This window comes from Mustela nivalis (genome assembly GCF_964662115.1).
Source record: "Mustela nivalis genome assembly, chromosome: 17".
In the NCBI taxonomy this organism is placed as follows: Eukaryota; Metazoa; Chordata; class Mammalia; order Carnivora; family Mustelidae; genus Mustela; species Mustela nivalis.
This window is the reverse complement of record NC_139036.1, coordinates 40,057,190-40,071,755: the sequence shown is the minus strand read 5'-3', so window position 1 is coordinate 40,071,755 and position 14,566 is coordinate 40,057,190. Positions and strand designations below refer to the sequence as shown.

Here is a 14,566-nt window from a genome sequence, read left to right as displayed (position 1 = left end):
ATCAGGCAGAGGAGGAAGCAGGCTCCCTGCCAAGCAAAGAGCCAGATACAGGGCTGGATCCCAGACCCTGGGATCATGACCTGAGCTGAAGGCAGAGGCTTTAACCAACTGTGCCACCCAGGTGCCGCATAAATGTCTGTATTTATAAAACCTAACACATGATTACCATGTTAATTTGCTCTTGTGGAAGGCAATTGAGTTACTAAAAGTATCTGCATGGCTTGCTATCAAAACATTTTGATAGGATAGCTCTATGTACCTGCAAAACCTTAGTTGGGAATGAAAGGTAGTGTAATGAACCAGCACAGTGGGTGTAAACCTTGGCAAATTCTGCCTGAAAGCATTGGACATTGTGCTTTTCTAATCCATGAGAAGTGATGTATGTGAAATTTGGAGTCTGATGGAAAAAATGAGCGCTCAGCAGGTTTGGGTCAATAGTCTGACCTAAAGATGTTGGAACAGGCTTTTCAGCCTAGATTTGTGTTCACACATCTAGTATCAGAATATACTCTACCTTATGTGTTCTTTGTAAGGCTGAGGATTAGACTATGTGTGGACCCTAGCACATGGTAAGATGACTACCCTTTTGTCCAAGATTCAGAATGGAATGTACTAATCTAATCAGTGGTTCTCAGCCAGAGTGTGTCCAGGCAATATCCCAGAACCAGTTAAGTCAGATTGTGGAGGTAGGATCCACGCATCAGTACTTTCTAAAGACACCCACCACCCCCCTGGAAATTTCAAGGTGTAGCCAGGATGGAGAACCAGGGCTGTTTAGAGAGGCTATTTTGGTTTTAGGACCAGGAATCTAAAGCAGACCTGTCCTCCTACCCTATTTTCCATCCTGGTGAATTTGAAGTTTTTAATGTGACATGAAGCCCTCGGGTCCTCCATTTAAAATTAATCCTTTTTGGGGGGTGCCTGGTTGGCTCAGTGGGTTAAACCTCTGCCTTTGGCTCAGGTCTTGATCTCAGGGTCTTGGCATCGAGCCCCACATCGGGCTCTGCTCAGCAGGAAGCCTGATTCCTCCTCTCTCTGCCTGCCTCTCTACCTACTTGTGATCTCTGTCTGTCAAATAAATAAAGTCTTTTGAAAAAAAAAAAAATCCTTTTTGGGGTGCCTGGATGGTTCAGTGGGTTAGGTATCTGCCTTCAGCTCAGGTCATGATTCCAGCGTCCTGGCTTGAGCCTGACCTCGCTCCCTGCTCTTCCCCAAGCCCCCACCCCCAGCTGTGCTTGCTTTTTTCACTCTCAAAATCTTTTAAAAAGTTAGTCATTTTTATCCCCTTGTGTTAACTCTGAAATTTCTCCAAGAGGTATGAGGGCTGAGCCTCCCCCGCCCCTGCCCCGCGTCTTCTGTCTACCAAGCTCGAGGTTCTTTACAAATTTTAATAGAATGGGCTCAAACTATAGACTTAATTTTCTGTAACTTCAGATTCCTAGGAATTTACCTATTAATGGTATAGAAACATGCTCAGCATTAACTTGCCAGAATTAGTGGGGTTTGTGTATACATACAGGCAACGTTTTTCTAATTAATACATGTGCCTTTGGGGCATCTGGGTGGCTCCATCGGTTAATTGCCTGGCTTTGCTGGGGTCATGATTTCAGGGTCCTGGGATCAAGCCCCACATTGGGCTCCATGTTTATGGAGAGTCTGCTCCATCTCCCTCTGTCCCTGCTCCTGTGCTCTTTCTCACAGTCTCTCAAATCTTTAAAAAACATTTGGGGCGCCTGGGTGGCTCAGTGGGTTAGGCCTCTGCTTTCGGCTTGGGTCATGATCTAAGGGTCCTGGGATGGAGCTCTGCTGAGCAGAGAGCCTGCTTCCCCTTCTCTCTCTGCCTACTTGTGATCTTTCTCTCTGTCGAATAAATAAATAAAATCTTTAAAAAAATTTTTTTTTTAAATGTGCCTTCATATAATAGTAACTATAAAAGATTTCCTTTATCCTTTTGTCTCATGTTAGGATGATAATAGCACCTCATAGAGTTGGTGTGAGGAGCACTGAGTAAGGCACCTTGATGTGTAAAGCATCTATGTAAGGTTATTCAAGGGGGAAAATTTGGAAATAAAAAGTAAAAATCACCTGTAACTGGTGACTAGAAATTATTGTTCATGGTTTGCTGTGTCCTGACAATTGTACATAAAAAGAGCTAGAGGATGGGCACCTGGGTGGCTCAGTGGGTTAAAGCCTCTGCCTGTGGCTCAGGTCATGATCCCAGGGTCCTGGGGTCCAGCCCCGAATCCGGCTCTCTGCTTGATGGGGAGCCTGCTTCCTCCTCTCTCCCTCTGCCTGCCTGCCTGCCTACTTGAGATCTCTGTGTGTCAAATAAATAAAATCTTAAAAAAAAAAAAAAAGAGTTAAGAAATGTGGTAATGTGTTAACCTGCTGGTTTTTGTTTTTGTTTTTAAAGACTATTAGAGCACAAGCTGTGAGAAGGGCAGAGGGAGAAGCAGACCCCCTGAGCAGACAGCCCCAGTGGGGACTCTGTCCCAGGACCCTGGAATCATGACCTGAGCCTGAGGGAGATGCTTAATGACTGAGCCACCCAGGCGACCCTGTTCTGTTTAAAGATTTTATTTTTAAATTTTTATTATTTTTTTTTAACAGGAGGAGGACTAGTATCTCTGTTTCTGAGCTTCAACTTAAAATTACTAAAAATGAGAGTTGGAAGTAGATGGTCTCTGAACTCTTTCTGATCCATTCTGGGTACAAGCTTTTCAACGGAGCTGAGTTTGGGAAGTGTAGTACGGTGGGAGGAGGAGGAGGCTAGCCCTGCACGCACACCATCTGAGTTCCGTAATACCTTCTACAGTCTCCAGTTCCTCTGGCTTGGTGTCTTAAGTCATCCTTCGCCCCAGGGCCTTGAGAGCAACTTAACCAGGCAGCCCTAAGAGCTTACCCTGTTCAGACCCAATACGGTTTGTGTCACTGGAGTCTTTGACAACGTACCACCACGTAACAATGCGACTAATGCGCAGGGGAGCCCCTACCTCGTCCCAGTCCCAGCAGAAAGGTCCTTGGGGGCTGCAGTGGTGGGGATGTCGTACTACTGCGAGTGTCCTCTGCGGCTGGAGAAGAGCTTCATCTTGGATGGCGTGGCCGTGAGCTCTGTGGCCCGTGCCCATGAGCGCCTGAGGCCCAAGCTCTGGTCCGCGATTCCGCCCTACAACGCCCAGCAGGACTACCACGCCCACCGCTACTTCCAGAGCCGCGTGGTTCCGCCCATTCTGCGGAAAACCGAACAGGTTATTGGCTAGGGCCCCTATCCCACGGGCTGCCCCGCAAAGCTTGACCCTGATGGTGGGGCCTGACTTCCCAAATCCGGGCATCTTACCTCTAGGGAGGGCTCCCCGCTCCCACCCACCCTCGGCTTGCTTTCTTTTTTAAAGATTGATTTTATTTATTTATTTATTTATTTATTTATTTATTTATTTATTTATTTATTTGTCAGAGAGAGTGAGCACAGGCACAGTGGCAGGCAGAGGCAGAGGGAGAGGGAGAAGCAGGCTCCCCGCTGAGCAAGGAACCCGATGCGGGACTCGATCATGACCTGAGCCCAAGGCAGCCGCTTAACTGGTGCAGGCAGGTGAACTGGTGCAGGCAGGTGACAGGGACTGAGCTCCCTGAGCTCACAGAATCACTTTCCAGCCCTGCGTTTGAGAATGATCTCATTTTGGGTCTCTGCAAGCCTTAGGGAATGGGGCTGGAAGCCCGCCTCTGCCAAACCAGTTCCATTGTCCTTTTTGACGTCACGGACCCACCCTTTGGGGTGATCACATGCCACAGATTCTCTAAAAGCTCGAAAATCCTTGTGACTTAAGCAAACGAAACAAAGCAAAACCTAGATCCCCCAGGCGGGGTGTCCTCTTTTGGTGATGTCACAATGACAGAGAGGCTCGCTCCATGGGACTTCCTGTGAGCCGATGGGAAGGAAAACTTTCCAGACCTCTGCAGACCTCTCTTCTCTCCCGGCCTTTCCCCTTGTGGGTGTTGCCTCTCCTCCGCAGAGTCCTACCGGCAGTGGGAGATGTGTCAATGTTTGCTGATGACTGCAACTTTTTTCAACACTTTTGCCTCCAGTATTTGTGTACATTTGTCACAGTGGTATGGGGAGGGGACAGGTGGGGTTAATGGGGGTTGTTCTGAGAACAAATCTTGGGTTTTTGTCTTTGTGTGTGTGTGTGTGTGTGTGTGGCCTTGGTGTTTGTGTGTGTGCCTGGATGTGCATCACATGTGCATGGACACGTCTGTATGTCACATGCCCATGCTGGAGTGTGTGCGGGCACTCTACTCGCATAATTTTATGACTGAAGGATCCAGAGTGTGGGAGGAAGAAAGAAAAACTTGAGTATTAAAAAGCTGGAAAATAATATGGTATGCACACTTTTGAAACTATGTTCCCTTTTATAAGAGTTTAACCATCACAGCTGTTGGTGGTGGGTATTTTCATTTACATAAAGATAATGATTGTTTTTTGTTTTTGTTTTTGTTTTTTAAGATTTTATTTATTTATTTGACAGGCAGAGATTACAAGTAGGCAGAGAGGCAGGCAGAGAGAGAGAGGAGGAAGCAGCCTCCCTGCCAATGCGGGGCTTGATCCCAGGACCCTGGGATCATGACCTGAGCCGAAGGCAGAGGCTTTAACCCACTGAGCCTCCCAGGCACCCCTTGTTTTTGTTTTTAAAGAAACTCTGCCTCAACGTGGTGCTTGAGCTCAAGACCCCAAGATCAAGAGTGATGCTCTGAGGACTGAGCCAGCCAGCTGCTCCATGATATGCTTTTTCTTTTTAAAGATTTTATTTATTTATTTGACACAGAGAAAGAGATCACAAGTAGGCAGAGCAGCAGGCAGAGACAGAGGAGAAACAGGCTCCCTGCTGAGCAGAGAGCCCGATGCGGGGTTCGATCCCAGGACCCTGAGATCATGACCTGAGCCGAAGGCAGAGGTTTTAACCCACTGAGCCACCCAGGTGCCCTGATATTGCTTATTTTTAAAATAAATTAGGCACCTGAGTGGCTCAGTTGGTTGAGCACCTGCCTTCAGCTCAGGTCATGATCTTTGGGTCCTGGGATTGAGCCCTACATCGGGCTCCCTGCTCAGCGGGGAGTCTGCTTCTCCCTGTGCTCCCCCTCCCCCTGCTCATTCTCTTAAATAAATAAAACCTTAAAAAAAAAATTAAAGACTCTTTACTATGCCAGGCCCTTTATTTGTCTCAAATCTTATAGCAACACTCCTTTCACTGATGAGGAAATAGAGATCCAGAAAAGCTGTGCCATTGGCCCAGGCTCACACAGCTCGTTAGTGGCAGAGCTGGAATTGTAACCAGTCTGGCAGCAGACACTGAGCCTTGAACTGCCCGCCTACGCTGCCCCTCTCTGAGAGACAATGGGTCAATCCGTGTTTCATATTGATTTTTTTTAAAGATTTTTTTAAAAATTTATCAGAGATCACAAGTAGGCAGAGAGGCAGGCAGAGAGATGTGGGTGGGGGAAGCAGGCTCCTTGCTGAGCAGAGAGCCCGATGCGGGGCTCAATCCCAGGACCCTGGGATCATGAACCAAGCCGAAGGCGGAGGCTTTAACCCACTGAGCCACCCAGGCGCCCCCGTGTTTCATATTTAATCTGGCCTGGTAACCCCCCCTGCAATAAACCCAAAGGGAGTTTTGAGTGTGCCCCTCTTAGCACGGTGGCTGACCATCTTCTGTTTTCTCTCTCACTCTCAGGATCACGGTGGCACAGGAAGAGATGGCTGGATAGTGGATTATTTCCACATCTTTGGAGAAGGACAGAGATACCTGAACAGGAGGAACTGGGTTGGAGCAGGCAAGTGCCCCTGGCTTTCCAGCCTCGGCATGGACCCCATGGAAGAGTGGTGTGCGGTCCCTGGTTCAGGGAGAGAAATCAGGCCACAGAGACCCTTGGCTTGGGGGGCAGGGGAGAGGCCTTGGGACTGCGTCCCCAGCTTTGCTTCTCAGACGTACGCCAATGGCATCACCATGCTTCTATGTAGTGACTGAGCTAACCGGCTGTAGGTCAGACGGTTTTTATGCCCATGCTCCCGCTGCCCTCCAGCTGGGCAAATGAGTGTAGGAAGGTGAAGTGACTGGCCAAGGAGGGCTTGGTGGGGATTGGAATTGCGTTCTTTCCAACTCTAAAGCCCATGTTCCCCTCCCTGCTCCCTGAACAGGCTGTGTCCTCCTTTTCCAGGCCCTGTTGAGCAACAGGAAAGGAAGGGTGGAGAGAGGTTTTTCTGACAGTGTGAACCCTCCTCCCACCCCAATTCCATCACCCTTTGGCCACTCTCTAGTCATGTGACCCTTTGTACCATTTGGCCAAATTGAGCTCATCCATTTCTTCCACATGGGTCAGAAGCAAGGGTGAAATGTTTTCAGTCTTCCTGGGAGTGAGGCAAGTTCAGCCAAGCCCAGAAGTTTTTGGCCCGTCCTGTCTTAGCACATAGCATTCACGCTCCTCCCGGTATACAGTTTGGTTTCCAGAAAGCTGTCTCCTGGACTTTATCAACCCTTGGCTTTTAATCAAGAGGCTTGAGACGTTTGAAGATGGGTTCAGCTGGGACATGGGGAGTACATTATATACCAGCCCCGTGGGAGCAGGGGAAAAGCAAGAGGGGGCTGAATGGGGGCTCAGGCCTCTCTCTCTACCCCCCAAGGGCATTCTCTCCAGCAGGTGACCGGCCATGACCACTACAATGCTGAACTGAAAACGATCAAGGGGTTCAACGGTCGGTTTGGCTATCGCCGGAACACGCCAGCCCTCCGTCAGCACCCGTCTGTCTTTGGAGAGGTCACCCCATTCCCTCTCTTCTAACAGCGTCTCCTCCCTTCCCACCCCTTGACCTGAATAGAGGACAGATGTTTAAGGCTATTTTTATATAAGCAGTGATGTTATTTGTGCCTCCGAGTGTGTTTCTTCCCTGAGGTTGGGAGGGGACTAGCTAGTTTGTCTACCTCAGCTTCTCTAGCCTTTGGAGAGGAGGTGGGAGGAGAGAGGGCGTCCTCAGGCTCCCTTACACTCCATGCCCACCAGTGCCATGCTTGAAAGGAGACCTCCGTTCCCCCATGCCCCTGCCAGAAGAAGGACGACACTGCACACCTTGGCCTCCACAAAGCTCCGCCCCGGGCAGCACCCAGGCTAGAAGCTGGCTATGTTTGCCCATCAAGAATGGAGCGGGTGCGTTGTCCCAAGAGATTGTGCTTGGTTGCCCTGAGAAGGATTTCCTGATTTTCCTAAGTCATCCCATTCCAAATAACTGACATCTTCCTTCTCCTTCCCATCCTACAGTCCATCAAGAGGGAGTGAACAAGGGGATATCTGGGGTTGCTGTTTAGCCTCTGGATTCTGCCATAGTACTTCTGACACGGTACTTGTGAACACTTTCCCTGTTGGCGCTCTGTCAATTTCCTTTTCAGCTAGTTTCCGGGATGTCATTTTTCAAGTGTCCCCACCCAGTTTATTGGTGGCCAAGAGAAAAGCCAAAGCAGATGATGGATATAAAAGAAGGTGGAGCTTTAGAACACAAAGCTCGCCAGAGCTCTAGCATGGGTGGAACCTGATGCTACTGAGTCACCTCAAGTGGACAAGGAAGAGAAGGACAGTAGGGTGTTGGGGGTATAGCTCAGGGGTAGAGCATTTGACTGCAGATCAAGAGGTCCCCGGTTCAAATCCGGGTGCCCCCTTACTCCTACATTTTTTTTTTTTTTTTGCTTCCATTGAATAGAATCAAGGGAATACACTGTACCTCTTAACTCCCAGCCAGAGTTACTAGAGAGGACAAGGAACTCTCAACTCATTCTTGTACTGAAACACTACTAGTTTCTCCTATATTTCAAATGACTCTTAGCTGAAATTCCTGGAGGACCCAGCTGGGCTTCAATGAAGCCAAAGTCCCTAAAGAAACTATAAATCTAAAATTAGATGTGGGGTGCCTGGGTGGCTCAGTCATTAAGTGTCTGCCTTCAGCTCAGGTCATGATCCCAGGGTCCTGGGATCAAGTCCAACATCGGGCTTCCCACTGCAGGAAGCCTGCTTCTCCCTCTCCCACTCCCACTAGTTGTGTTCCCTCTCTTCCTGTGTCTCTGTCAAATAAATAAATAAATAAAATCTTTTTTAAAAAAATTAGGTGTGAAAGAGAATCTGGGTGGCTCAGTTGGTTAAGCTTCTGCCTTTGGCTCAGGTCATGATCCCAGAGTCCTGGGATTGAGTCTGCTCAGTGGGAAGTCTGCTTCTCCCTCTCCCTCTGTCCCTCATCCCTGCTTGTGCTCTCTCAAAACTCTTTAATAATGAAATAAAATAAAAAATTAGGTGTCAGAGCTATGAACCCAAATTTAGCAATCTGATGTATGAGAGTATAGATAAAGAGGTTCATACAACATGTATTTTTGAGAATTTAGTATAATACAAGGCAGCTGTGAATGAAAACCTGAAACCAGGCCCCTGTCCTTAGGGAATTCTGTGTCTGCTGGAAATTGGCATGTTCACACACAGCAGTCAGGGGGAGACATGTTTGTAAGTGGAGGAAGAAATGTCTTTTAAAAATACCTACTCACCTTTTCTAGACTAATTTCTAACTGAAGCTTTCCTACAATTTGAAGGGACATTCTGCCTGATCTGAAGAATACTATTTATGACACTGAGCAATTCTCTCTCTCTCGAAGGTTAGGGGCACTTTTTTTTCCTCTTAGTATTTTTTTTTAAATTTTTTATTTTTAAAGATTTTATTTTAGAGAGAGAGAGAATGAGAGAAGCAGATTCCCGGCTGAACAAGGTGCCTGATGCAGGACTTGATCAGAGGACCCAGAGATCATGACCCGAGCTGAAGGCAGACACCTAATGGACTGAGCCACCCAGGCGTCTCACTCCTCTTAGTAGTTTATGGTGCAAGTCAGGGTTCTTGGAATGGAACCGATATCCTCTCTGGCCAGGCAAAGCAGGAATGCAGGTATGGTGGACACTTGTAGAGCCGATAGAAGGTTGGAGAACCTAATTCACAAAGCAGTTAACTATGAAGGGCGGCTGAGGAGGGAAATCCAGCTCAGGTCTCATCTCGGGAGCGTCCACCACTGGTGCCCCCAGCTCAGGGCACTCATCACCAGGCGTAACTATTGTTCCAGCTGCACCTGCATCTCAAGGACAGTTCCTCCGCTTTCCCAATGCCAAGTGGAGGAGGCATCTGATTGGCTGAACCGTGGTCTGACGCATGTGCAGTGTTGCACCAGGATGGGGAGGGGGTCGCTTTGCCTCACCGCGTTTGAAGACCCAAGATACTCCCCCAGAACTGGAGGGGTGTTTGGGTGCAAAAATTTCCAGTTCTGTCGAGGATTTGCCTTGTCACACCCCTTGACTTCCCATTTGCTAAAATTAGATCAAAATGTATTAAATCAGTTATGTCCACATTATGTCACATTATTATGTTCATGATCCGGGAAATATTATTTAGAATTGAGTTTATATATACTACAATAGCATTGGTTTCTTGAAAACTTTTTTTCCCTGGAAGATAATTACCTCATTTTTTCACATGTGTATTTTTCATTCTGTTCAATCCTTTAACGGCCTCACAGCACAATTGTTCCCCTGGTCCAAACTTTTCAATTGAATTTTTATTATTTTTATTTTTTTAAGATTTCATTTTATTTTGAAGATTTTACTTGTTTATTTGACAGAGAGAGATCACAAGTAGGCAGAGAGGCAGGCAGAGAGGCAGGCAGAGAGAGAGAGGGAAGCAGGCTCCCTGCTGAGCAGAGAGCCCGATGCGGGACTCGATCCCAGGATCCTGAGATCATGACCCAAACCGAAGGCAGCGGCTTAACCCACTGAGCCACCCAGGCGCCCCAAAGATTTTATTTATTTATTTGACAGATCACAAGTAGGCAGAGAGACAGGGAGAGAGAGAAAAGGAAGCAGGCTCCCCACTGAGCAGAGAGCCCGATGTGGGGCTTGATCCCAGGACCCCGGAATCATTACCCAAGCCGAAGGCAGAGGCTTTAACCCACTGAGCCACCCAGGCGCCCTCAAATGAAGTTTTTCTTTTTCTTTTTTTTTTTTTTTCAAATGAAGTTTTTCAAGGCAGTCTTCCCGACACCCTCCCTGCTTCCGCTTCAGGCAGGCTGTTGAGACCTGTCGCCCACCTGTTGCCTTGGGAATTCGCTTTCCCTCTCCTTGGTGTGGGATTCCAGGTTTCCTGGGTAACGTCTCCCTTTCTCTTGGTTTCCTCCTTTATACGGTGGAGAATAACCCTGAGATGCTTCCTGAGAAAAAATATATGCCAGGTAAGATGCTTGAGTTCTGGCAGATCTGAAAATACATTTTGTCTGAACACTTGAGAGATAGTTTGAGAACATAATTTTTGCTGAGAATTTTGTTTTCAGAAGTTTGAAAATCATGGTCTTCTAACTTCTCTTGGTAAGTCTGATGTCACTCTTATTTCTGTATGTGATCTGTTTCTCTCTGTAAAATCTTAGGTTCTTTGTTCCTGGTGTTCTGGGTTTTTTTTTGTTTTGTTTTGTTTTGTTTTGTTTTTTGTTTTTTTTTCCCCCCATGACTTACTCGGTGATCTCTTCCAATCTAGAGATTCATTTCCTACCTTAAGTTTTATTATGTCTAATAATTTCTTCTCCGTCATTTGCTCATGTAAGGACTTATCTTTTCCCTCCTCCTGTTCATTTGTCTTTTTGTTGTACTTTCAAGATTTCCTCACACTATCTTTCCACTTAAAAAAAAAAATATTTTATTTATTTATTCATGAGAGACAGAGAGAAACAGAGGCAGAGGGAGAAGCAGGCTCCCTGCTGAGCAAGGAGCCTGATGCCAGCACTGGATCTCAGGACTCTGGGGACCACAACCCGAGCCAAAGGCAGATGCCCAACCGAGTCTTTCCACTTTTTTATTGGCTTTTGGATTTTCATTTTCTTGTGTGCCCCAATTGCTTTTTTTTTTAAATTACATCCTGTTCTATTTTTATGGATACCATTTTTTCCTCTTGTTTCTTTAAAATTGTGGTTGTTTCTGAAGTGTTCTAATCCAAATATTGCCTTTCCCCCCTTCTTTTTGCCACTGTTTCCTTTGGTTTTGGACTGGTGTTGAGGGCATTCACCAAAAAACTGGACCTCCAATAGGTTAAGGCCATTGGAAGCTCTGTTCTTAGGGCTTGTTGACTGGTGAACTCCCTTGTAGGTTCTCCAACAGTGATCTAGCCTTTTCATTTAGGAACTTCCCAATGTCTATATCTGTGGGTCACCATCCTTCCTGACTCCTTGGGCCATTTAGTTTCTCCATAGGAAAATGCTGAGATCTGGGGCGCCGGGTGGCTCAGTCGTTAACAGTCTGCCTTCAGCTCAGGTCATGATCCCAGAGTCTTGGGATTGAGTCCCTTGAGTCCTGCCAAATCCCGCATCAGGCTCCTTGCTCAGCGGGGAGCCTGCTTCTTCCTCTTCCACTCCTCCTGCTTGTGTTCCCTCTCTTGCTGTGTGTCTCTCTCTGTCAAATAAAATCTTAAAAAAACCCCAAACCCTGAGGTCTACTGCCTGAGATATCTCCTTGATGCTGGCATTTTGGGAGCAAAACAAGGAAAAAGAAGGGAATTGGTGACTTCACTTTTCAATATGCAGACTTACATTGCATCCCCACTGCTATTCTGAAAGCCCCTGGCTATCCAGTTAGAAGTAGAGGGGCTTCACAGATCCAGTCTCTTTAACGGATCTTTCACCCATAGGACTGGAGATAAAGATTGAGGATCTTAACTGTTCTGTATACAGACTTTTACCAAAATTCCTTATTTGCAGGATGCCTGGGTGGCTTAAGGCCTCTGCCTTCGTCTCAGGTCATGATCCCGGGGTCCTGGGATCGAGCCCCGAATCCGGCTCTCTGTTCAGAGGGGAGCCTGCTTTCTCCTCTCTCTCTGCCTGCCTCTCTGCCTACTTGTGATCTCTCTCTGTCAAATAAATAAATCTTTTTAAAAAATTTTCTTTTGCTCCTCACTCTTCTGCCCTTCCTGGTGATGCCAAATTTTCTTCTCAGGAAGTCCACTTCCCCAGGATTCCTCACGCATAAATCAGTTCTCTTCTGTGTTCCTTTCCATAGCTCTCACTGTTGAAAACCAACCACTTTCTATGAATTTGACTACTCTAGATACCTCATGTAAGTAGAATCCTACAATGTTTGGTTTTTGTGTCTGGCTTATTTTACTTATAAGGTTTTCCAAGTTCCTAGTAGGGAAGCACATCAGAATCTCCTTCCTTGTTATGGCTGAATAATGTTCCGTTGTATGGATATATCCCATTTTGTTTATCCATCCATTGATGGACCCTTAGGTTGCTTCCTCCTTGGCTATTGTGAATAATGTTTCTAGGAACACAGGTATACAAATAACTTTTGTGTCTCTACTTTAAATTCTTTGGGGTGTATACCCAGAAGTGGAACTGTTGGATCATATATAATTCTTATCTTTAATTTTTTTTAAAGATTTTATTTATTTATTTGACAGAGAGATCACAAGTAGGCAGAGAGGCAGGCAGAGAGAGAGAGAGAGGAGGAAGCAGGCTCCCCGCCGAGCAGAGAGCCCGATGCGGGACTCGATCCCAGGACCGTGAGATCATGACCCGAGCCGAAGGCAGCGGCTCAACCCACTGAGCCACCTAGGCGCCCCATCTTATGTTTAATTTTTTTGAGGACTACCATATACCTGAGAAGTTTCTAAAATTTATTTATTGGGACACCTAGGTGGCTCAGTTGGGTGGGCGTCTGCCTACAGTTCAGGTCATGATCCTGGAGTCATGGGATCAAGTCCTGCATCACGCTCCCTGCTCAGCGGGGAGTCTGCTTCTCCCTCTGCACCCCTGCCACCTCGCTCTCTCTCTCTCAAAAATAAATATAGATTTTATTTATTTATTTGGGGGGGGAGGGGTCGAGGGAGAGGGAGAGAAATCCTCAAGCAGATACTGAGCAGGAAGCCTGACACGGGGCTTGATCCATGGAGATCATGACCTGAGCCAAAATATCTGGAGAGATTTTTTTTTTTTTTTTTAAGATTTTATTTGTTTATTTGACACAGAGAGAATGAGCACAAGTAGGGGGAGCAGTAGGCAGAGGGAGAGGGAGAAGCAGTCTCCCTGAGCAGGGAGCCTGATGTGGGCCTCTATCCAGGACTCTGGGACCATGACCTGAGCCGAAGGCAGACACTTAACAACTGAGCCACTTAGGCGCCCTGCTGGGAGGCATTTTTTAAACTATTAATGCCTAGTGGGACCTAGACCTTCTGATTTGTTTCTCTCCCAGGTGACATTAATGTGCACCTTGGATTGGGAACCCCTGCCTCAGCTAACACTTGGGTTTCAGCTTCCTCTGCTCTGCTGAAGTCACCTGCCACCCCGCCTTTCCATCTTTGAAAACTGTTGGGCATTCTCCTTCTGTTCCCTCTTCAGTCTTCTCTTTATCTTTAAGAGTTATGCACTTTAAGAGTTTTGGGAGGGAGTGGATATAAATACCTAATGATCCATAGAGACTCATTGCTCTGTGAGAATTATTTGTATATGAATTTTCTAATGTGTATGCATGTAGCTTATCTCTTGGGCTGAAATTTCTTAGGAGAGAGCACTTTGGCATATATGCTCTCTCTTTACAGTAGCCAGGAAAGAATTTTCTTGCATTCTTGTATTCCTTCACTCATTTGTCCATAGTAGCTGATATACAGGATGCCTACCACGTGCTTGACACACACCGGGAGCTCTATCTAGGGTGGCGGTTGTCCGGGGTGCCTGGGGGCCTCCGTCGGTTAAGCATCCAACTCTTTTTTTTTTTTTTTTAAGCATCCAACTCTTGATTTCGGCTCAGGTCATGATCTCAGGGTTGTGACATCAAGTCTGGCATCAGGCTCCATGCTCAGTGGGGTTTCTGCTGGAGATTCTCTCCCTCTGTCTCTCCCTAGCACTTTCTCACTCTCAAATAATACATACATAAATTTTCTAAAAAAAGGATGGCGGTTGTCAGTGACACAAGAGACATAATTCTACCAATACACACATTTGGTCAAATGAAAGCTGTCTTCAGTTTCTTGCCCTCTTTATGGTGTCCCTGTTTTGACAAACACACGCCCGGACGATATTTGACGTTGCCTTTTTTTTTTTTTTTTAAATTTTATTTATCCACTTGACAGAGATCACAAGGAGGCAGAGAGGAAGGCAGAGAGAGAGGAAGGGAAGCAGGCTCCCCGCTGAGCAGAGAGCCCTGGGACCAGAGCCCGAGCAGAAGGCAGAGGCTTTAACCCACTGAGCCACTCAGGCGTCCCTTGACGTTGCTTTTAACACACCTGGCCACCGCCGCCTTCTCACCCTTGTAATTAAAAGGCCATGTTTTAAAGTTAGTATTGCAACAGTGAACACAAGGTGACCTTTTTAGAGCAGGAGTAGAAGCTTTCGTTGCTCGGCAGGTAACTCTGGTTAAGCCTGCAGCGGACTATGACTGCAGGGACATCCTGAAGCCTATACTATGAAAGGCTCTTTAAAATACAGGAAGGCTCACTTCTTAGTAATCAGGGAACCAGCCAGAT

The 14,566-nt window shown here is 46.8% G+C and overlaps 1 protein-coding gene across 2 annotated transcripts; it reads left to right on the top strand.

Annotated features, from left to right (window-relative positions):
- The first annotated feature begins 2,981 nt into the window (after nucleotides 1–2,981).
- SPMAP1 (sperm microtubule associated protein 1) lies at nucleotides 2,982–6,911 on the top strand. 2 transcript variants are annotated; one of them, XM_082705004.1, is made up of 3 exons: nucleotides 2,982–3,248; nucleotides 5,727–5,826; nucleotides 6,674–6,911. In XM_082705004.1, the coding sequence occupies exons 1-3, from the start codon at nucleotides 3,042–3,044 to the stop codon at nucleotides 6,829–6,831; spliced, it is 465 nt and encodes a 154-aa protein (XP_082561130.1). In that variant the 5' UTR covers nucleotides 2,982–3,041; the 3' UTR covers nucleotides 6,832–6,911. The 2 variants fall into 2 exon arrangements, with proteins under 2 accessions (XP_082561130.1, XP_082561129.1); XM_082705003.1 differs by lacking the exon at nucleotides 6,674–6,911 and having other exon boundaries at nucleotides 2,996–3,248; nucleotides 5,727–6,595.
- Nucleotides 6,912–14,566: the final 7,655 nt, after the last annotated feature.

What these genes read in the sequence shown, in the direction of transcription:
- SPMAP1 (XM_082705003.1), top strand. Translation starts at nt 3,042, where the DNA reads ATGTCGTACTACTGCGAGTGTCCTCTGCGGCTGGAGAAGAGCTTCATC. An exon ending in TTCTGCGGAAAACCGAACAG is followed by an intron (nt 3,249 to 5,726) that starts GTTATTGGCTAG and finishes TCTCACTCTCAG; the next exon opens with GATCACGGTGGCACAGGAAG.